The 23268-nt window shown below is 44.7% G+C and overlaps 1 protein-coding gene across 2 annotated transcripts in view; it reads left to right on the top strand.

Moving 5' to 3' along the window:
• The window catches only part of LOC126203670 (proline dehydrogenase 1, mitochondrial-like), a 297265-nt gene extending 276528 nt beyond the window's left edge, over nucleotides 1-20737 (top strand). For both annotated transcript variants that reach the window (XM_049938035.1, XM_049938034.1), the window contains one exon: nucleotides 19890-20737. In XM_049938035.1, the coding sequence (XP_049793992.1) occupies nucleotides 19890-20095 (206 nt within the window). In that variant the 3' untranslated portion in view covers nucleotides 20096-20737. The remainder of the gene's footprint in view (nucleotides 1-19889) is intronic.
• Nucleotides 20738-23268: the final 2531 nt, after the last annotated feature.

The raw sequence follows: 23268 nt of genomic DNA, 5'->3' as shown, positions 1-23268 counted from the left end.
TACCCTTCATGGCATACAGAAGGACCCTTTCCACATCTGGAATGACTCCCCCCGGTATGCACACAGACTGCACATTGGTTTTCTTCCCCTCTCTTGCTGCCATTTCCCTAAGTGGCCCCATTACTCGCCTGACGTTGGAGCTCCCAACTACCAGTTGACCGCCCGGATCTTGCAGACTGAGGGGCAACCTCTGGAACAGGACAAGCAGCCATGTCAGGCCGAAGATCAGTATCAGCCTGAGACAGAGCCTGAAACCGGTTCGTCAGACAAACTGGAGAGGCCTTCCGTTCAGCCCTCCGGAATGTCTTTCGCTCCCTGCCACACCTAGAGACGACCTCCTGCTCTACCACAGGTGAGGAATCAGCCTCAGTGTGGACAGTATCCTGGGCAGCCACAGTCGTAGCCCGATCGGGGGATGCGTGGGACGAGCTGGCCGTCCCCGACAAACCCCCATCCGGACCCCCACAGTGATGCCCATTGGCAACAGCCTCAAGCTGTGTGACCGAAGCCAACACTGCCTGAAGCTGGGAGCGAAGGGATGCCAACTCAGCCTGCATCCGAACACAGCAGTTGCAGTCCCTATTCATGCTAAAAACTGTTGTGCAAAGAACGTCTGACCTAATGTACAGAGAGCGCAAACAAATCGACAAAATTTAAACGGTTATTAAAATACAAGATTGCCTAGTAAATGCAGTAATGCTGCTACTTGCGCACTGCTGACACACTGCGTGGCGGCGGAAGGAGGCTACGCGATTTTACACTATTCAGGTACTAAAACGCGATGCTACAACTCTCAAATACTATAATACGCCCAAAATTTATGAATTAAACAATGCAGGTACCAAAAACACGCAAAGAAATTAAGAATTAAACTATGTAACAAATGAGTGAGCTAGGAGTATACGACTTGCTGCTGCGGCTGCTTATCCAATGGCGGCACGGAGCAGGGAGCTGATGGCAACCTTGGTCACATTCCTCCATTTTCTGTCCACCCTATGTCCATTATCCACTGGAATATCCGTGGCATTCGAGCCAATCGGGATGAATTGTCGATCCTCTTACGATCCTATTCGCCGGTCATCTTCTGTCTTCAGGAAACAAAGCTGCGTTCCCATGACCGCTTTGTTCTCCCCCATTTTCAGTCCGTCCGATTTGATCTCCCCTCTGTTGAAGGCACTCCAGCCCATGGAGGACTCATGATTCTTCTCCATGATACTCTCCATTATCACCCAATCCCCTTAAACGCTTCCTTCCAAGCTGTTGCTGTCCGTCTTTCCCTTTCTGGATATACCTTTTGTCTTTGTTCTGTATACATTCCATTGTCCACACCAATGGCATGAGCTGATCTCCTTCATCTTCTTGGTCAGATTCCACCCCCCTGTTTGCTGGTTGGGGACTTCAATGCCACCTCCCGCTTTGGGGATCTCCACATCCTTGTCCACGTGGCTCACTATTGCTAGACGTCTTCCACCAAGCGGATCTAGTTTGCCTCAACACTGGGGTCCCCACGTTTTTGTCTGCCTCCACGACAAATTTCTCTCATTTGGGCCTTTTGGTCGGTACTGTTCCACTAGCTAGGCGCTTCGAATGGTTCACCCTTGATGATACACACTCGAGTGACCACTTTCCATGTGTCCTTAGACTGCAGCCTCAACTGCCATATATGCGCCCGCGACGCTGGAAGTTTGCTCAAGCCGATTGGACACTTTTCTTCGTCTCTAGTGACATTCGATGACCGTCACTTTCCTAGTGTCGACGATGAGGTCAAACATATTACAGCTATTACAGCTGCGGAACGTTCAATACCACGCACCTCCGAATTGCCCCGGCTCCCCCCAGTTCCTTGGTGGAAAGAGGCATGCCGTGACGCAATACGTGAGTGGCGACGTGCTCTTCGTGTTTTCTGCCACCATCCTACTTTGGCCAACTGTATCTGCTGTAAGCAGTTCCGTGCGCGATGCCGTCGCGTCATCCGCGATAGCAAGAAGGCAAGCTGGAAATTCTTTATTAGCTCATTTAACACCTTCACTCCCTCCTCGGAAGTTTGGAGTCGGATTCGACGGTTATCAGGCGCGCCCAGTTTCTCCCCAGTCTGGGCTCACTGTCGCGCATGATACATTAGTGGACCCCGTTGCAATTTCTAACTCATTGGATCAACACTTTGCTGGGATTTCGAGCTCTTCAAATTACCCGCCAGCGTTTCTCCCAAACAAACGTGCAGCGGAAGTGCAACCTTTTGCTTTCTTCTCTTAAAATCGCGAAAGCTATAGTACTGTTTTCTCCATGCGGGAACTCCAACATGCACTCTCTTCTTCTCGCTCCTCTGCCCCAGGACCGGATGGTATCCACGTCCAAATGTTGCTGCATTTATCAACCCATAGTCTGCGTTACCTCCTTCGCCTTTATAATCGAATTTGGACCGACAGTACTTTTCCCAGACGATGGCGGGAAGCTATCGTCGTTCCTGTTCCGAAATCTGGAAAAGACAAACATCTCCCCTCTAGCTATCGCCCCATTTCTCTCACGAGTAGTGTATGTAAGGTTTTGGAGCGTATGGTGAATTGCCGTTTAGCTTGGTGGCTGGAGTCCCGCAGTCTTTTAACACCTGCCCAATGCGGATTCCGAAAGCATCATTCTGCAGTTGACCATCTTGCTGCTCTCTCCACTTATATCATGAACAATTTTCTCCGGAAACGCCAAACAGTAGCAATATTTTTTGATCTGGAGAGAGCATACGATACCTGTTGGAGGACAGGCATCCTCCGCACACTGTTCTCTTGGGGCTTTCGAGGTCGGCTGCCCCTTTTTCTTCGCGAATTTATGGCAGAGCGCACATTTAGAGTGTGGGTGAACACTACTCTCTCCCGTACTTTCTCCCAAGAAAACGGGATACCCCAGGCCTCCGTGCTGAGTGTTGTACTGTTCGCCATTGCCATCAATCCAATTATGGATTGTCTCCTTCCTGATGTCACGGGCTCTCTCTTTGTGGACGATTTTGCGATCTACTACAGCTCTCAATGGACCAGCCTTCTTGAACGACGTCTTCAAGGATGTCTCGATCGCCTCCACTCTTGGAGCATCGAAACCGGCTTCCGTTTTTCTCCCAGTAAGACCGTTTGTGTTAATTTTTGGCAACGTAAGGAATTTCTTCCACCCTCCTTACATCTAGGACCTGTCAACCTTCCGTTTTTGGACGTCGCTAAATTCTTGGGTCTTATGTTTGACAGAAAACTGTGCTGGTCCTCCCACGTTTCCTATCTTTCGGCTCGCTGTCTGCGATCCCTCAACACCCTCCGTGTCCTGAATGGTACCTCCTGGGGAGTGGACAGAGTGGTCCTTCTCCACCTCTATCGCACCTTAGTGCGCTCGAAATTGGACTATGGAAGCATAGTTTAGTCCTCTGCTCGGCCGTCTATTCTTCGTCGTCTCGACTCTATCCACCACCGTGGATTACGTTTAGTGTCTGGAGCTTTTTACACCAGCCCTGTGGAAAGCCTTTATGCTGAGACTGCTGAACCTCCGCTGTCCAATCGGCGAGCAGTCCTTCTGAGTCGTTATGCTAGCCATCTGTCGTCCATGCCTGCTAATCCAGCCCATGACATTTTTTTCGATGCCTCCTTTGACGTAGGGTATGCAGGCTGCTCCTCCTCCCTACTACCACCGGGAGTCCGCTTCCGTCAACTGCTCCATTCTCTTTCCTTCCGCTTTCCTAAAACCTTCTTGACAACTTGGGGTACAGTACTGCCTTGGCTCCGTCCCCGGATCTGCCTGCTCCATGACCTTTGTCGATTTCCCATGGATGGTACCCCTTCACTTGTTTATCGTCGGGCATTTGCTGCTCTGTGTGCACAAATGACGGAAGCCACATTTATTTACACCGATGGCTCAAAAACATCGTTAGGTGTAGGGAGTGCCTATATTGTTGGCGACACCCCAAATCACTTTCGGCTTCCCGACCAGTGTTCGGTTTATACTGCGGAGCTTTACGCTGTTCTCCAGGCTGTCCACTACATCCGCCGCCATCAGCGGATACAGTATGTTATCTGTTCAGATTCTCTCAGCTCTCTCCTCAGTGTCCAAGCTCTTTACCCTCTTCACCCTCTGGTCCACCAGATTCAGGACTGTCTGCGCTTGCTCCACGTGGGGGGCGTCTCGGTGGCGTTCCTCTGGCTCCCGGGACACGTTGGTATCTGTGGAAATGAGGCAGCCGAAATAGCGGCCAAGGCTGCAGTCTCTCTTCTTCGGCCAGCTATTCAATAGATTCCCTTCGCCGATCTACGGAGCGTTTTATGTCGTCGTGTTGTTCTTTTATGGCATGCACATTGATCGACACTTCCCCGTAATAAATTGCTGGATGTGAAAGCTCTTCCTTGTGCTTGGACCTCTTCCTCCCGAACGCGTCGTCGGGAGGAGGTAATTTTGACTAGACTCCGGATAGGGCACTGTCTTTTTAGCCATCGACATCTTTTAAGCGGCGATCCTCCCCCACTCTGTCCCCACTGCTCTCAGCTGTGGACGGTAAGACACCTTTTAATTGAGTGCCCCTATTTTACTCCGTTACGCGCCCGTTTACAGCTGTCGCCTGATATATCGTCGATTTTAGCAGATGACATGCGCTCAGCCGATCGCGTTTTCGAGTTTATTAGTGCCAGTGAAATGACGTCAGTCATTTGAAGCTTTTTTTGGGGACAACCAACCCCTTTCTGTAGTGGATTTTTAAGCCTTCCTTCTGCTTTTACTTTCTCCAATTTTTTGTTTCATTCCCATTGCTGCTGGTTTCCATTTTTGGTTTTTACTGTTTCCTAAGTCACGGACCGGGCGCTAATGACCATAGCAGTTTTGCGCCCCAAAAAAAAAAAAAACTTCCGCTGCAGAGTGAAAATCTCATTCTAATTGTAAGATGTTTGTCTTATGAAGATTTTATCTCTCAGGCTGTGTTCTGCTAACACAGTGGAACCTCCCAATACCAATATCAACAATGTAGGGAAAGATGGATTATTACTTACGATAAAGAAGACATACAAAGTTGCAAACAGGCTTGATTAAGATGCTCAAGCACACTTCACACACACAAAACTGCCAACTCCAGTATCTCGGGCCAGAATGCAACATCATGTGGAATGCAAGCGGCAATCTGCAGGGGGTGGAGAAGGGAAAAGGAAAGGGGAAGGGGAAGGAACAGTAGCGTACTGGTGAGGAGAGAGGCAAACACTGCCTGGTGGAGTGTGCAGGGACTAGACTCCAACAGGTGCCATGTCAGGAAGTTGTGGGGTAGGGAGATCGGGAAAAATGAACAAAAAATGAGGAGAGTGGGACAGACAGGTGGATGCGTTGGCAAAGGGCTCCAAATAAGAGGGTGGGAGATGAGAATGGGAAGGATCTGATAGGACACAGGGTGGAATCTGTAGGGTGGAGGGTTTGGTAACAGTACGTTACTGCAGGTGGAGGCCAGGATAATTGTGGCAGCAGAGAATGTGTTATAAGGATAACTGCCATCTGCACAGGTCAGAAAGCTGCTGGTGAAGGGAAGGATCCAAATGGCTTTGGTAGTGAGGCAGCCATTGAAATAATTATGTTCAGCTGCATGTTGTGCCACAGGGTGGTCAACTTTGCTCTTGACCACAGTTTGGCGGTGGCTGTTCATCCTGGTGGATAGCTGGTTGGTGGTCATACCAATGTAAAAAGCTTTGTAATGATTGCAGCAGAGATGGAAAATGGCATGTCTGATTTCACAGGTGGCCCAGCCTGATGGGATATGATAAACTTGTGACAGGACTGGAATAGGAAGTGCTGGGTGGCTGAATGGGGCAGGTTTTGTACATGGGTCCTCCACAGGGATATGATCCTTGTGGTGAGGGGTTGGAATTGGGAGTGGCATAGGGATGGACTAAGATGTTGTGTAGGTTGGGTGAACGGCAGAACACCACTTTGGGAGAAGTGAGAGATATGTTGAGTAGGATATCCCTCATTTCAGAGCATAATGACAGGTAATCAAAGCCCTGGCAAAGGTTGTGGTTTCAGTTGTTCTAGTCAGGTGTGGTACAGAGTGACAAGGGGGACACTCCTTTGCGAATGATTTTTGGGGTGGTGGGAGGATAGGAGTTGTGAGGAGAAATGACATGGGAGATTTATTTGCGGACTAGGTCTGGAGGATAGTGCCTGTGTGTAAAGGCCTTGGTGAGACCGTTAGCACACTGAGTAAGAGAGTTTTTGTCACTGCAGATACATCATTCCTGGGTGGACAGGCTATATGAGAGAGATTTTTTGGTGTCAAAGGGTTGACAGCTGTCAAAATGCAGATACTGTTGGTGATTGGTAGGTTCAATGTGGACAGAGGTGCAGATGGAGCCATCAGAGACAAGAGGTCAACAACTAGGAAGGTGGCATGCTGGGTTGAGGGGAATCACGTGAAGTGGACGGGAGAGAAGGTTGTGAAGGAGGAACGAAGAAAGTGTGTCTTGGTTCTGGATCCAGATAATAAAGATATCTTCAATGAACCTGAACCAGAACCAGACTAGAAGTTTGCTATTTTGATAGCCTAGGACGATCTCCTCTAAACAGCCCATAAAAAAGTTAGCATACAAGGGTGCCCTTTCCTGTGTCACGGATTTATTTACATACTTTCCTTTCAAATGAGAAATAGTTATGGGTTAGGATAGAGTTAGTAAGGTGTATGAGGAAAGAGGTTCTGGATTTGGAGCATGGAGGATATTGGGAAATGTAGTGTTAAAGAGCAGTAAGGCCATGGGAATGAGGGATGTTGCTGTATAGGAAGGTGGCATCAACAGTGACGATAGGGAACCAGATGGTAAAGGGATGGGGATGGTGGAGTGTCAGTGATGGAAGTGGTTGGTGACTTTGACGTGGGAGGCTAGATTATGGGCAATTGGTTGGAGGTGTTGGTCAATGGGTGCTGAAATTCTATCAGTGGGGGCACAATAACTAACCAGGATTGTTGGGTTTGTGGATTTTGGGGAGCATGTAGAAAGTGGGTGTCACTGGGGTGAAGAGGGAAATGGATTCAGGGGATATTTTCTCGGAAGGGCCTAAGGCCTTTAGTAGGGTTTGGAGTTTTTTTAGACTTCTGGGATGGGATCACTCTGGCAAAGTTTATAGGCGATGGTTCCTCATGAACTTTTGTTCCTTGACCTTATCTATCCCCACTCCTTCTCTCTCTTCGCTTATTGTGACTCTCTCTCCCTCTCTCTCTCTCTCTCTCTCTCTCTCTCTCTCTCTCTCTCTCTCTCTTCCATACCTCATTGTTCCTTGTCACCCACATTTCTGTACATTTTTAATGCATTTGTGTGCAGTTTTCTGTGGTTGCACATGGTTTTACATATGCTGCTCCCACAACCATCAACATCTATTTTGCCCATTTCTGCATCATTCTCGTTGGATCTAGTCCCACCGATCTGCCCGCAGGTTGAGTCAGTTTGTGTGTGGCATAATGCAGCAGATTTTCATGGTTTATCCATGAACCCAGGACTGCAGTGCTCCTCAGCAGGCCAGAGGCCATGTGTGATGGATTTCAGGAATTGTGACTGTCTCACCACAAGTACGTTGTACAGGGTGACATTTTAGACATTTTATTTGTTTTAGTACATTTTTGCACTTAGTTGCATATGTTTGAAAGTATGGATGATAAGAAGAAGGAAACTGTGTCAGTCGCTGGCAGTTTGTACGCTTTGTACTCATATATTTCTCGAAAGAAAAATTGCGCAATACCTGTAAAATAAGTGTAACACAGTCGGTAATAACTGACAATAACAAACATTGTAGAACCAACATTTTATTGGTGGTCACCTAAAGTGTTAGTTTACACAATTCTTCCCCACCTTATACACTTCTTACTTTTTGCTAAGGTTGTTTCTGAAATCAGTGAAGCTATTTTGAACTTGTCTTTGGACTCCAAGAAAATGCGTATTTTTGTCACCAAATGTGTTTAATTTTATTGAAATAAAATAACATCAGTGGTCTTAATGAAACACACAAACCGTTTGGCTTGCTTTCTCCATCTATATCATTACAAAATATGGTGGTGGATAGTACTTAAGATTGTTGCCCACATCAGGAAATGCCATTTGCTTGCAAGTTTCTTTAGAAATTTCCTTGTTTGCACTATTGTTTCTTATACCATAGCTGCAAAGACATGTTGTCAACTTACATCTTGCCTTACCCTTGCGATCTAAAAATTTGTTGGGGAAAAATGTTAAAACTTGTCTGGAAATCAGATAAATATCAGGGAATTTCATTTTGGGAAACTTGTGGCAACCCTGATTTTTTTTTCCTGACTATAACTCAGTCCCATATCCTATTTCTCAAATGCTGCCTAAACCATGAAATCCCCCCTCCTTTCACGATGACCAACACTTCTTCATAGTATGAAGGCTTTCACGACCGGATGACATATCTTCTGGTGAACCTTCCGGGATGTAAAGTCGAGGTCCATGAAACTCTTCAGCCCATGAAACTCTTCAGCTCCTAACGAAGAGTTTCATGGACCACGACCTTACATCCCAGAAGGTTCACCATAATATACAACACTTCTTCAGATTCTGCCTATCCATGACCCTCTCAAACCTGGTACTGCAAAAACACATCTCCATGGCACAGGCATCCCAGAACCATCTCTGCTCCCTCTACAAGATAGTACTACTACTACTACTACTACTACTACTACTCTGCAATGCCTACTCCGTACATCACATCTCCATAAATTATCCAACCTGCTGACATCCTGCTGCCACCTCAGGGTGCCAAACCACTATCGTACCCACAGTGCTCCGCTGTCCACCCCTCATAGCTGCTAAATCCTGCCTCGCTGACCTTATCATCTTGCCACACCCCCAAAACTCCCTACAAAACCTCCACCTAACCCAGAGCCAAGACATTCCCATAACACTATTGTTAACCTTTCCACCAAAACCCTCAGCTCCACAGAAGTTTCAATCCTCTCCAAATTTAACCATGCTGGACTTGCGAAGTTCTGCTCTCCTCCTCCCAATCCCTGCAGTGGAAGCTTGTCCTTGCTGCCAATCCCTCCAACCAAAACCACCCTAATTCTTAGATTGAATCCTACCTCTTCCAGTTCATACAACCATCAAACTGTGATCTTCTCCCCCTTCCACCTAACCACCAGCTGGTAACTTTCCAGGAATTCCTTACCTCCAACTAAGCCTCACTGTCCTTCCCCAGGTCCCTTCCTCAGAACACCAACCTTTCTGTAGAAGAAAGAAAAGCCATACAAGCTTTAAAACAATTCCTGATCTAACATTCTACCTGCAGACAAAGGTTTCATGGCTGTTGTGATGAATCACAGTGACTACCTGGCAGAAGGCCTGTACCAATTGTCCGCCTATAAATTTTGCCAGAGTGATCCCATCCCAGAAGTAAAAAAAAAACCTCTAATCCCTGCTTAAGGCCTTAGGCCCTTTCCAGGACATTTCCCCTGAATACATTTCCCTCCTAACCCCTATGACACCTTGCACACCCACTTTCTACACGCTCCTGAAAATCCACAAACCCAACAATCCTGGATGCCCCATTGTGGTTGGTTATTGTGCCCCCATAGAAAGAATTTTGGCACTCGTTGACCAACACCTCCGATCAGTTGCCCATAATCTAGCCTCTCATGTCAAAGATACCAACCACTTCCTTCACTGACTCTCCACCATCCCCAACCTTTTACCTCCAGGATCCCTACTTATCACTGTCGATGCCAACTCCTTATACACCAATGTCCCTCATTCCAATGGTGTTACCACTATTGAACACTACCTTTCCCAACGTCCTTCAGACTCCAAGCTCACTACCCCGTTCCTCATGTGCCTTACTAACTTTATCCTACCCAGAACTACATCTCATTTGAAGGGAAGGTATGTAAACAAATCCGCGGCACAGCCAAGCCTCTTATCCCATCTAGAGGAGTCCTTCCTGGCCGCCAAAAACACCAAACCTCTAGCCTGGTTCAGGTTCATTGATGATACCTTGATGATCTGAATCCAGGGCCAAGACACTCTTTCTTCATTCCCTCACAACCTCAACAGCTTCCCTCCTATCCGCTTCACATGGGACTCCTCAACCCACCATGATACCTTCTTAAATCTTGAACTCCTCCTCTCTGATGGCTCCATTTGCACCTCTGTCCACATTAAACCTACCAACCACCAAAGGTATCTGCACTTTGACAGCTGTCTCTCCCATATAGCCTGGCCTCCCAGGAATGGTGTATCTGCAGTGACAAAAACTCCCTTCCTCAGTGTGCTGAGAGAGGCAGTGTCCCTGGGACCTAGTCTACAAACAGATCTCCCGTGCCATTTCCCCTCACAACCCCAATCCTCACACCACCCCCAAAAACTTCCCACAAAGGTGTGTCCCTCACGTTACCCTGTACCACCCAGGACTGGAACAACTGAACCACATCCTTTGCCAGGGCTCTGATCACCTATCATCATGTCCTGAAATGAGGGACAGCCTACTCAAGACACTTCCAACCATTCCTAAAGTGGTTTTCTGTCACCGACCCAACCTCCACAACATCCTAGTCCATCCCTATGCCGCTCTCAATCCCAATTCCAACCCATTACCACAAGGATCATATCCCTGTGGAAGAAGATCCAGATGCAAAACCTGCCAAATCCAGCCACCCAGCACTTCCTGTTCCATTCTTGTCACAGGTTTATCCTAACATTTCAGGGCCCAGGCCACCTGTCATTTTCCAGCTCTGCTGCAATCATTAAAGAGCTTTTTATGTTGGTTTGGCTACCAACCAGCTGTTGACCAGGATGAACGGTCACTGCCAAACTGTAGTCATGAGCAAAGTAGACTACCCTGTGGCACAACATGCGGCTAAACATAACACAATTGATTTAAATGGCTGCGTCACTTCCTGAGCCATCTGGATCCTTCCCTCCACCAGCAAAGATGGGAGTTGTCCTTACAACACATTCTATGATACCATAATTATCCTGGTCTCTACCTACAGTAACCCCCATACCCTCCACCCAACAGATTCCACCCCCTATGTCTTATCATCTCCGTCCCTGTCTCTTCTCTGACCCTCTTTATTTGCAGCCTCTGGCAACACATTCCCCCCCCCCCCCCCCCCCCCCCCACACACACACACACACCTTCCTGCCACACAACCTCCTGGCACTGCACCTGTTGGGACCTAGTCCCTGCACACTCCACCAAACAGCATTTGTCTCTCTCCCCCTGTGTACACTACTGTCCCTTCCCTTTCCCCTTGCCCCTGCCCTTCTCCACCCCCTGCTGACTGCTGATTGCATCCCACGTGATGTTGCATTCTGACTCGAGGTGCTGGAGTTAGCAGTGATGTGTGCGTGAGGTATGCATGCTTTGTGTGTGTGTGTGTGTGTGTGTGTGTGTGTGTGTGTGTGTGTGTGAGAGAGAGAGAGAGAGAGAGAGAGAGAGAGAGAGAGAGAGATAACAGCTCCTCAGCAGTTATAGTGTTGTTCATATGCTAGTTAAGAGTTTCAAGAAAAATGTAATCTAACATATCTGTTGTTCCATTACTGTCCCCAATTTTGTGAGCCACGGGCTTTAATCTAAAATGAGCAAACTTTTTGAAGTTATTGCTCTTGAGAAATGTGTGTTCCAGATGTTCTAGTAGTGACTGAATTCGCTTATCATTATGGCACTTTAATATTTCTACAGAATGAAAATATACATCTCAGTTGTTTTTATCTCTTCCAGACAATTTATGTAAACTGAATCCTCATAATTTTCTGATACATTATTTAAATTGCTTTGATAACTTTGATGACTAACACATTGTGTTGTTTCCATGGAGTTAGGTTTATTTTTCTTCTTCAGTTTCACCCAACTTTCAGATTTCATTAAGTCAATTGCTTTTTATGTTCAGTGCCTTTCTCTAGGCATAGTCATTCTTTTTCTGATCTTTTTTTGAGGGACAGGAGGCCACTTCAACTTTACTTCTTCTACATTCCATTGCCATTTTCTCAAGGGCATTGCAGCTGATCCATTGTCAAAGATATTTGAATTCTTTGATGATCTCTGAAAATGTTTTGGTGGGTATTTTGTGTTTTTGTCAGTATCTTTGTCTTTTCAAAGGAGATTTTGAGACCTATTTTTTCTACAAGTTTTCTTTCCAGATCCCACACCCAATCCTCCACAAGCCAGACACTCGTATCAGTGCCAAACGTTCTATGTCAATCGAGTATCAACTAAAGCACCAATTTAGTTCATGCTATGTGCTGTTGTCCAGTAGAACATGTGAAAATGGTAATTAAAAGTAACACCACAACTACAGAGCACAGGAAATCCATATCTGTGAATAACAACTCTGTAGATATTGCATGGACAGTTTTGTAGAGCAAGAGGATGCTGTATCAAAGATCCCACATTCAAACCCCACTGACGACAATTTCTTCCAACTGTTTACGTGTGAAACTGTTAGATAGGAGAACATTTTCCTGGTGTGTAAAAGAGCTTTTTAGTGTTCATAGCAGTGTTCTTATAGCAATCTGCTTTCACTTCATTAGTTGAAAGTAGCAAACACACGTGCGACAGAACACCACAACTATCTATATGAATGTACTCTATAGGTTTACTACTTTCAACTAACAAAACAAAAGCAGACTCCCAAAAGAACATTGCTACATACTCTGAAAAGTCCTCTTATATATGCCAGGAAAATGTTCTCCCATATAACAGTTTCAGGCATAAACAGGTAAAAAAATTTATTGGTGGGTTTTAAATGTGGGATCTCACGTACCACGAACTTGCACTGTACCAACTCAACCACACAAGATCTACAAAACAATTGTTCATGGCTATGCTTTTCCCATGCTCTATAGTTCTGGTGTTACTTTTAATTACCATTTATGAACGTGCTACTGGACGACAGCACATAGCACAAACAAAATCTATGTTCCATGCTGTGACTACTTGTGCAAGGGTGCTGTTAAACAGCAGTATCTGAAAGTCGGTCTCCGTGTTATACATGAGCTTTTATCTCAAAAAGGGTTGGAGAGTTTTCCCATAAGTTTGACTCTGGAGTATGTGTTGGTAAGGATTTCTCGGACTAGCTTTAATTATTTTAGGATAGAGCTGAGGGATTCCTAATCCACTGAGTTTTATTCATTTTTAAAATTGATGAAAGTGATATAATATGCTTTTGCTCTTGATTTATGGCAGTTTCAAGGGTTTTTTGAGGTTTATGATTTGTTCTGGGCAAGATCGCTCTTTCCTGAAACCCACTTGGTACTCTCCAAAGTTCATGGTCTAATTCAGGTTCTGCTCTGTTTAGTAGCACTTTAGAGAATATCTTGTTTGTTACGCCTAAGAGTGAGATCCCTTTGTAATTGTGGGGGTCTGTTTTGGACTGTTTCTTATGGAGCTCATGAATGAGGCTCATCTTACATTCATCTGAGAGATTCTTTCATTTATTCAGATTTCTTCCGAGATGTTTCACTGCATGTCTGTGGCATTTTTTAACATTTTTTTTCCAAATGTTCAGCTGTGATTTGGTTTTCTCCCACTGCCTTATAGTTTTTGAGATTTAAAATGAATGACTGTAGTTGCTTGGTGGTGGGTGGTTCAGAGTTAGGGTTATTTGTTGTTGAGGTCTTAAAGTCCATTCTTTTTATGGATTCTACACAGTTTAGGAGGTTTCTGAAATATTCTGCCAGTATTTTGCAATTATCTTAATTGTGGGCAATATTTCCATTTTTGTCATGGAGTTGTACGGGCAGTAGGTGTTAAGTCTTATAACAGTTACTTTCGTTCTTTTAGATTAAGTCTCCATTGATATGAAAGTTGAGTTGGTCTTCTTGGGCTTCATTATTCTTTTGAGATTTTTGCTCGCTAATTTTCTTATGCTTAATAAGCTTTGACTGTTTTCTTCTTAGTTCAAGCAATCACTCTTTTCTGTCCACCAGACGTGTGTATTGTCCTTGTTCATCTTTAGTTATTAGACTTTCATTTATTTGAGCTCAGTTTGGGGGTTTTGCCACGTCTTTGGTTGTGAGGGGAAATTCCTTGAAGATTACCACCATTTCTGGATCACTTCTTCTGTTTTTGGGATTGTTAATCTGGTTTTTTCTTTTTTGGATGGTTTTGAGTGTTATTTTTATTGGTTTGCTTAGGCTGTTTTCCATTCTCTCTCTCTCTCTGTGTGTGTGTGTGTGTGTGTGTGTGTGTGTGTATGTGTGTGTGTGTGTGTGTGTGTGTGTGTGCGCGCGCGCACAACTTAGTCTTCTGAAATATCCATAGATTAAGAGAACAGTAACTGGCAGATATATTGAAAATTAAATCAAGAAGCACTCTCTAAGGATTGCAAATGATAATTATGTATTTAATTATGAAGTACTGGATGGCAGTTTCATTGTCACCCCTATATAAAGCAAACTGTTTTACTCTTAAAAAAAAACTATGGAAAATCCAGAATGGAATAATTATAATATTGTGAAAAGGATAATTGCTACTCGTAACATAGGGGAGATGCTAAGTTGCAAACAGGTCATCATCAGAATAGATCCCCCCCCCCCCCACACACACACACAAATGCAACTCGCATACACATGACCACAGTCTCTCCGGCTGCCATGGCCAGGGCAAGTAAACAAATGACAACACACCATTGTGTTACTATGAAACAGCAAAGCTCCTAATGTAATTTGCCTACTGTTTCATATGACCGGCACTTGTGAGCCATTGCTAAAAGAGTTGTTCAATATGGTATAAATTTCTGGTAAGATACAGTTCTTTGTGATGTGTTGGGGACAAAGCATCTCTGAAAATTTCGAGGTTGGTCATGGATACACTGGCAGGCACTGACGATGCATTTCGGTAGTGTTTGTATGTCGTTAAGGGCCTTTGATACAACATAGATTTCAGATGTCTCCACAACCAACAATCCAAGAGATTAAGATAGAAGGGAAGTAGCTAGCCAATGTGCTGGACCTCTCCGACCAATGAATTGCCCATTACATCTACATCTACATTTATACTCCGCAAGCCACCCAACGGTGTGTGGTGCAGGGCACTTCACGTGCCGCTGTCATTACCTCCCTTTTCTGTTCCAGTCGCGTATGGTTCGCGGGAAGAACGACTGTCTGAAAGCCTCCGTGCGCGCTCTAATCTCTCTAATTTTACATTCGTGATCTCCTCGGGAGGTATAAGTAGGGGGAAGCAATATATTCGATACCTCATCCAGAAACGCACCCTCTCGAAACCTGGCGAGCAAGCTACACCGCGATGCAGAGCGCCTCTCTTGCAGAGTCTGCCACTTGAGTTTATTAAACATCTCCGTAACGCTATCACGGTTACCAAATAACCCTGTGACGAAACGCGCCGCTCTTCTTTGGATCTTCTCTATCTCTTCCGTCAACACGATCTGGTACGGATCCCACACTGATGAGCAATACTCGAGTATAGGTCGAACGAGTGTTTTGTAAGCCACCTCCTTTGTTGATGGACTACATTTTCTAAGGACTCTCCCAATGAGTCTCAACCTGGTACCTGCCTTACCAACAATTAATTTTATATGATCATTCCACTTCAAATCGTTCTGCACGCATACTCCCAGATATTTTACAGAAGTAACTGCTACCAGTGTTTGTTCCGCTATCATGTAATCGTACAATATAGGATCCTTCTTTCTATGTATTCGCAATACATTACATTTGTCTATGTTAAGGGTCAGTTGCCACTCCCTGCACCAAGTGCCTATCCGCTGCAGATCTTCCTGCATTTCGCTACAATTTTCTAATGCTGCAACTTCTCTGTATACTACAGCATCATCCACGAAAAGCCGCATGGAACTTCCGACACTATCTACTAGGTCATTTATATATATTGTGAAAAGCAATGGTCCCATAACACTCCCCTGTGGCACGCCAGAGGTTACTTTAACGTCTGTAGACGTCTTTCCATTGATAACAATATGCTGTGTTCTGTATGCTAAAAATTCTTCAATCCAGCCACACAGCTGGTCTGATATTCCATAGGCTCTTACTTTGTTTATCAAGTGACAATGTGGAACTGTATCGAATGCCTTCTGGAAGTCGAGGAAAATAGCATCTACCTGGGATCCTGTATCTAATATTTTCTGGGTCTCATGAACAAATAAAGCTAGTTGGGTCTCACACGATCGCTGTTTCCGGAATCCATGTTGATTCCTACATAGTAGATTCTGGTTTTCCAAAAATGACATAATACTCGAGCAAAAAACATGTTCTAAAATTCTACAACAGATCGATGTCAGAGATATAGGTCTATAGTTTTGCGCATCTGCTCAACGACTCTTCTTGAAGACTGGGACTACCTGTGCTCTTTTCCAATCATTTGGAACCCTCCGTTCCTCTAGAGACTTGCGGTACATGGCTGTTAGAAGGGGGGCAAGTTCTTTCACGTACTCTGTGTAGAATCGAATTGGTATCCCGTCAGGTCCAGTGGACTTTCCTCTGTTGAGTGATTCCAGTTGCTTTTCTATTCCTTGGACACTTATTTCGATGTCAGCCATTTTTTCGTTTGTGCGAGGATTTAGAGAAGGAACTGCAGTGCGGTCTTCCTCTGTGAAACAGCTTTGGAAAAAGGTGTTTAGTATTTCAGCTTTACGTGTGTCATCCTCTGTTTCAATGCCATCATCATCCCGGAGTGTCTGGATATGCTGTTTCGAGCCACTTACTGATTTAACGTAAGACCAGAACTTCCTAGGATTTTCTGTCAAGTCGGTACATAGAATTTTACTTTCGAATTCACTGAACGCTTCATGCATAGCCCTCCTTACGCTAACTTTGACATTGTTTAGCTTCTGTTTGTCTGAGAGGTTTTGGCTGCGTTTAAACTTGGAGTGAAGCTCTCTTTGCTTTCGCAGTAGTTTCCTAACTTTGTTGTTGAACCACGGTGGGTTTTTCCCGTCCCTCACAGTTTTACTCGGCACGTACCTGGCTGAAACACATTTTACGATTGCCTTTAACTTTTTCCATAAACACTCAACATTGTCATTGTCAGAACAGAAATTTTCGTTTTGATCTGTTAGGTAGTCTGAAATCTGCCTTCTATTACTCTTGCTAAACAGATAAACCTTCCTCCCATTTTTTATATTCCTATTAACTTCCATATTCAGAGATGCTGCAACGGCCTTATGATCACTGATTCCCTGTGCGCTCAGTATAATGTCACTCGATGCTCTGTCCCTACCACCTGTCCTAAACATCTGAGTGTCCCAGTCTATATCTGGTAAATTGAAATCTCCACCTAAGACTATAACATGCTGAGAAAATGTATGTGAAATGTATTCCAAATTTTCTCTCAGTTGTTCTGCCACTAATGGTGCTGAGTCGGGAGGTCGGTAAAAGGAGCCAATTATTAACCTAGCTCGGTTGTCGAGTGTAACCTCCACCCATAATAATTCATAGGAACTATCCACTTCTACTTCACTACAGGATAAACTACTACTAACAGCAACAAACACGCGACCACCGGTCGCATGCAATCTATCCTTTCTAAACACCGCCTGTGCCTTCGTAAAAATTTCGGCAGAATTTATCTCTGGCTTCAGCCAGCTTTCTGTACCTATAACGATTTCAGCTTCGGTGCTTTCTATCAGTGCTTGAAGTTCCGGTACTTTACCAATGCAGCTTCGACAGTTTACAATTACAATACCAATTGCTGCTTGGTCCCCGCATGTCCTGACTTTCCCCCGCACCCTTTGAGGCTGTTGCCCTTTCTGTACTTGCCCAAGGCCATCTAACCTAAAAAACCGCCCAGTCCACGCCACACAACCGCTGCTACCCGTGTAGCCGCTGGCTGCGTGTAGTGGACTCCTGACCTATCCAGCGGAACCCAAAACCCCACCACCCTATGGTGCAAGTCGAGGAATCTGCAGCCCTTACGGTCGCAGAACCGTATCAGTCTCTGATTCAGACGCTCCACTCGGCTCTGTACTAAAGGTCCGCAGTCAGTCCTGTCGACGATGCTGCAGATGGTGAGCTCTGCTTTCATCCCGCTAGCGAGACTGGCAGTCTTCACCAAATCAGATAGCCGCCGGAAGCCAGAGAGGATTTCCTCCGATCCATAGCGACACACATCATTGGTGCCGACATGAGCGACCACCTGCAGATGGGTGCACCCTGTACCCTTCATGGCATCCGGAAGGACCCTTTCCACATCTGGAATGACTCCCCCCGGTATGCACACGGAGTGCACATTGGTTTTCTTCCCCTCTCTTGCTGCCATTTCCCTAAGGGGCACTATTACGCGCCTGACGTTGGAGCTCCCAACTATCAGTAAGCCCACCCTCTGCGACCGCCCGGATCTTGCAGACTGAGGGGCAACCTCTGGAACAGGACAAGCAGCCATGTCCGGCCGAAGATCAGTATCAGCCTGAGACAGCACCTGAAACCGGTTCGTCGGACAAACTGGAGAGGCCTTCCGTTCAGCCCTCTGGAATGTCTTTCGCTCCCTGCCACACCTTGAGACGACCTCCCGCTCTACCACAGGTGAGGAATCAGCCTCGGTGTGGGCAGTATCCCGGGCAGCCACAGTCGTAGCCCGATCGGGGGATGCGTGGGACGAGCTGGCCATCCCCGACAAATCCCCATCCGGACCCCCACAGTGATGCCCATTGGCAACAGCCTCAAGCTGTGTGACCGAAGCCAACACTGCCTGAAGCTGGGAGCGAAGGGATGCCAACTCAGCCTGCATCCGAACACAGCAGTTGCAGTCCCTATCCATGCTAAAAACTGTTGTGCAAAGAACTTCTGAACTAATGTACAGAGAGCACTAACAAATCGACACAAAATTTAAACGGTTATTAAAATACAAGATTGCCTAGTAAATGCAGTAATGCTGCTACTTGCGCACTGCTGACACACTGCTTGGCGGCGGAAGGAGACTACGTGATTTTACACTATTCAGGTACTAAAACGCGATGCTACAACTCTCAAATACTATAATACGCCAGAAATTTATGAATTAAACAATGCAAGTACCAAAAACACGCAAAGAAATTAAACTATGTAACAAATAAGTGAGCTAGGAGTATACGACTTTCTGCTGGCAGCTGCTTATCCAACGGCGGCAGAGAGCATGTATGTGTGAGAGTTTGTCAGACATTTAAGAGAAAATTGACTGATGCTCCTTCACACTTGAACCACATCTCCAGTAACAACACTAACAGGTGTTGACTGCTTGCTGTATCCAGCAGGTGTTGCACTTGACAGAGGAATATGTCCTCATTTTTTTAGTGCCTTCTATACGTGGTCCAAAATAGTAAAGAGCTTGCAGTAGAAGAGATGTGTTTTATAGTACTGAAGATGAACAACTGCTCATAGCTATTAAGGTATGCATTTTAGGGCCCATGTTTACTGGAAATTTTTGTCTTGTTTTGGTTTATACCAGCAACTCTCAAAATATGGAATACTTTTTTAAACAATAGAACACAACATGTGAACAGAATGCTTCTATGAGTCTAATAACAAATGCATAAGCTAAATCTAAACCATTGACTGGTTCACATTTCACAAGATGTTGTTGGCATACATTATGTATCTGGGTCATAACTTTGGTGATAACAAAACTGTTGCACTTGAATGATGCCATTGTGTTGTAGTCATATCAAAGAACACCAGCAGTATGTTGAATAAATGTTCTATAAAACACATCATGCGAATGTTTGTGTAACAGTCATGCAACTGGGAGTTCTCAAACATGCCTAGACACAGTTTAATAGCGGTACTGACAATTGTAATAGTGAAGAAAATTGTGACATACAGTCACATTGCGGAAGTTAGCTTTTTAGTAGACAGGCTCTCGATAACTAGTGTACATTTTGATTTGTATCCTCTGCTCTTTGTATTGTGTACGACAATGGTGTGTGAATTTGTGTCTTATGATTACAGGCCAGTCAGGGTATTCAGCGTACAAGTACATCCCGTACGGTCCAATTGAGGAGGTGCTGCCGTACTTGTCGAGAAGAGCTCAAGAAAATAAGGGTGTTCTAAAAAAAATTAATAAGGAAAAGAAGCTGCTATTGCAGGAGCTCGGTCGTCGTATTGTGAGAGGAAAGATCTTCTACAAGCCTCAGGGACATTATCTTCCTGTCTGAACTGCCTTAATTTTGCATCGAGACTTCCGTCGCTGTAGAGTTTTGGCTGAAGCATCTTCATCTTAGAGAGAGATTCTTCCGAGCTGCTCCTTTCTTATTTTCTCTGGTTTCTGCCCTGCAGAATTCCTCAGCAGATGATGTGTACCAGATGTAAACTTTATTTCAGCTGGAACTTAATGGTGCAGCTAAGACTTGGAAATACTGTGGGTAGTAGACAACAATATTCTCTTCCTCTCAGCAGTGCTGAGATTGGTTTCAGAAAGTTGGTGTGACAGCCCATTGCACTGGCTAATTTACTGGATTTTTTTAGACAAAATGTGAAGACTGTTTTGAAAGTGTGACTTCTTCATGCAGACACTGGAGAAAGAAAATGTTTTTAAAGTGCTTTTTCAGACTGGATGTGATTTGTTTTTGGTAGCAAGTGTGTGTGTGTGTGTGTGTGTGTGTGTGTGTTTGTAATTAGCCTTTTGCTTGAACATTGTTGTTATGATGTAAATATATACATATATAGTTGTCCACACTGTAGTAAATGTAAATATAAATTAATGTGAACATTTTATCTGTAGTTTATATATGTTTGTGTGTGTGTGTGTTTATTTTTCTTTTATCATGTAACTGTAGGCATTAAAAAACTACACAGAATGCTTGTCTATATTTCACACATTATTTAAAGATTCCTCCTTACCGAACTCGAAATTTGTGTTCTTGAGGGTGAGTGTAGTGTTTTGTTTGTGGTTAATTTATTGTTCAGCTTTAAACTTTGTCATGTTCTGAAAATTTCTGTGTGTTTGGAGTACGGTATTTGCTGGTGATAAGATCTTAGTATCCAGCAGCTCTGTGTGTGCCTGGAAATCCTTTGTTTCTGACCTGGTTTAAATGTGAGAGGTTAGTAGAATTGCAACTTCCATATTAGTAATCTGAGTATCAGTACTGTTGTGAAGAGTCTTTTTTATGAAATTCAACTTTGAAGCAGTATCTCATTAATGAATAAAAACTGTAAATGAGACCTGTGGGCTAAAGGAGCTTACATAACAATGCTACCGAAAATGCCTGCTGGCATTAGACAATAAGCACATAAATTTTATAGCTGTAAACATTGTTCTGCTTCTGGACAAAGATGTACTAAAGCAAAAATCACTTCAGAGGAGCACACAATAAATTTTGCAAGTTGCTGTTACTTGGAAATGGAAGGCAGATGAACAAGTGCTTTCTTATCCGTGACATTGTGTAAAAGTTCTTTGTTCGTGACTGTCAGGAAATAGTTTTAGATTTCCCTTTAGAAATTATTTTAGTCTTTAACTACCATTTGTATGTTGTTAAAGTATTAAATATATTTCTTGGGAAGTAAAAAGTTCCTCGGCAAGCAGATTTGGCAGAGATGGCAGTCTGCATATCAGTTACTTAATTTCCACGTATTGAGTATGCTTCTGCGTACGAGTGAAACTGAATAAAGTATGTCTTGTGGGAAGATTGTATTACTTGGGAATCAGTATTTTCTAAGTGTTAAGTAACAGGGACTTAAGAAATATTTTTGTTTATTACTACAGTTCAACTGCAAAATTGTTTTCTGATTTATGTAGAATCTAATTTTTATAAATAAAGCTCAGTTAAAACTTCTGTAATCAAATTTATTATTTAACACAGACCTATAAAATAAAATAGACATGCCCATTAAAAGATGTAATAAATAAGTTTTCACAGTAGCCATAGTGACTATTCTTGCCAAAACTGAGACACGGAAATGAAGGATAACTGAAGCCTGATAATGCTGTGACTTCTAAATGTATACTGGCAATTTAAACACATCGTAGAAAAGACAATGCATGGATTATTCAGCTTCTAGGTAAATAAGTTTGCTTTTTTCTTTTCCGAGAGAGAGAGAGAGAGAGAGAGAGAGAGAGAGAGAGAGAGAGAGAGAAAGCAAGCTCAGAAAACATCTATTATTGAATCAAAAGTTTGGTTCAGTTTAGTTGTTTGGCTATTCTATTGATCACATTTATGATCTTCCATCAGGATGTGATACACATTGTAGTGAACATACTTTGCAGAACAAGTTTTCACTCTCCAGCAGCCTGTGCACTAGTTTCACAGTTCCTGGCAGATTAAAACTGTGTGCCAGACAAGTACATAAAATTGGGACCTTTGCCTTCTGCAGGAAAATACTCTACTGACTTGGCTGTCAGAGCATGACCCACAATATATCCTCACAGCTTTAATTCCACCAGTGCCTCTCCCTCTCTCCCTCCAACCTTTCAGGCTTCACTGTGAGTTTTTTTATGTCCATCCTTGCGACTGACAATTTGTAGGATCTTGACTATTCAGACTATGCTGCCCACGTTCGTTGTTCGCCTCGTCACCCTAACTACAGTCTCCTTTTCGCTAATGCGGCAGTCCATACCCCACACCGGCGGCCTCGATCAGGCCATACCATTGGGATCCGTGTTCGGTCACTCCTTCGTGACCTCGAGTCTTTGCCTCTTCCATCTGCTTTTCAGGTCCACCCACATACACCACCTTGGCGTATTCGTCGGCCGCAGCTTCGGCTGGACATCTCACAATGGCAAAAGGATTCAGTTCCTCCTGCAGTCTTGCGCCGCCAATTTCTTGCTCTCCTCGACGCATCCCGCGACTCGGAGGCTATCTATACAGATGGCTCGATGGTTGATGGCCGTGTGGGGTACGCTTATGCTCATGCGGACTATGTAGACCAGTGCTCCTTGCCGGAAGGCTGCAGTGTTTACACCGCAGAGCTAACAGCCATTTTTCGTGACCTTGAGCGTATTCGTACCAGCACTGGAGAGTCTTTTGTCATTTGCAGTGACTCTCTCAGTAGTCTACAGGTTCTTGACCAGTGCTACCCACGCCATCCCATTGTTGTTGCCATCCAGGAGTCCATTCATGCTCTTGAACAGCGTGGACGTTCAGTGGTGTTCATATGGACCCCGGGACACGTTGGGATAGCGGGAAACGAACAAGCCGACAAGTTAGCTAAAGAAGCCACCCGCAAACTGCCGTTGGAGATAGGCCTCCCGGCAACTGATCTCCGATCGGTGTTACGCCGTCGGGTCTTTGGGATGTGGGCAGACGAATGGCGCACTCTGTCTGTACCCAACAAGCTGCGGCGTGTAAAGGAGACCACGACCGTGTGGGGTTCCTCCATGCGGGCCTCTCCC

Source organism: Schistocerca nitens, chromosome 9 (assembly GCF_023898315.1).
Source record: "Schistocerca nitens isolate TAMUIC-IGC-003100 chromosome 9, iqSchNite1.1, whole genome shotgun sequence".
NCBI lineage: Eukaryota > Metazoa > Arthropoda > Insecta > Orthoptera > Acrididae > Schistocerca > Schistocerca nitens.
The sequence above is the reverse complement of the archived record's forward strand: the minus strand, read 5'-3'. Positions and strand labels throughout refer to the sequence as shown.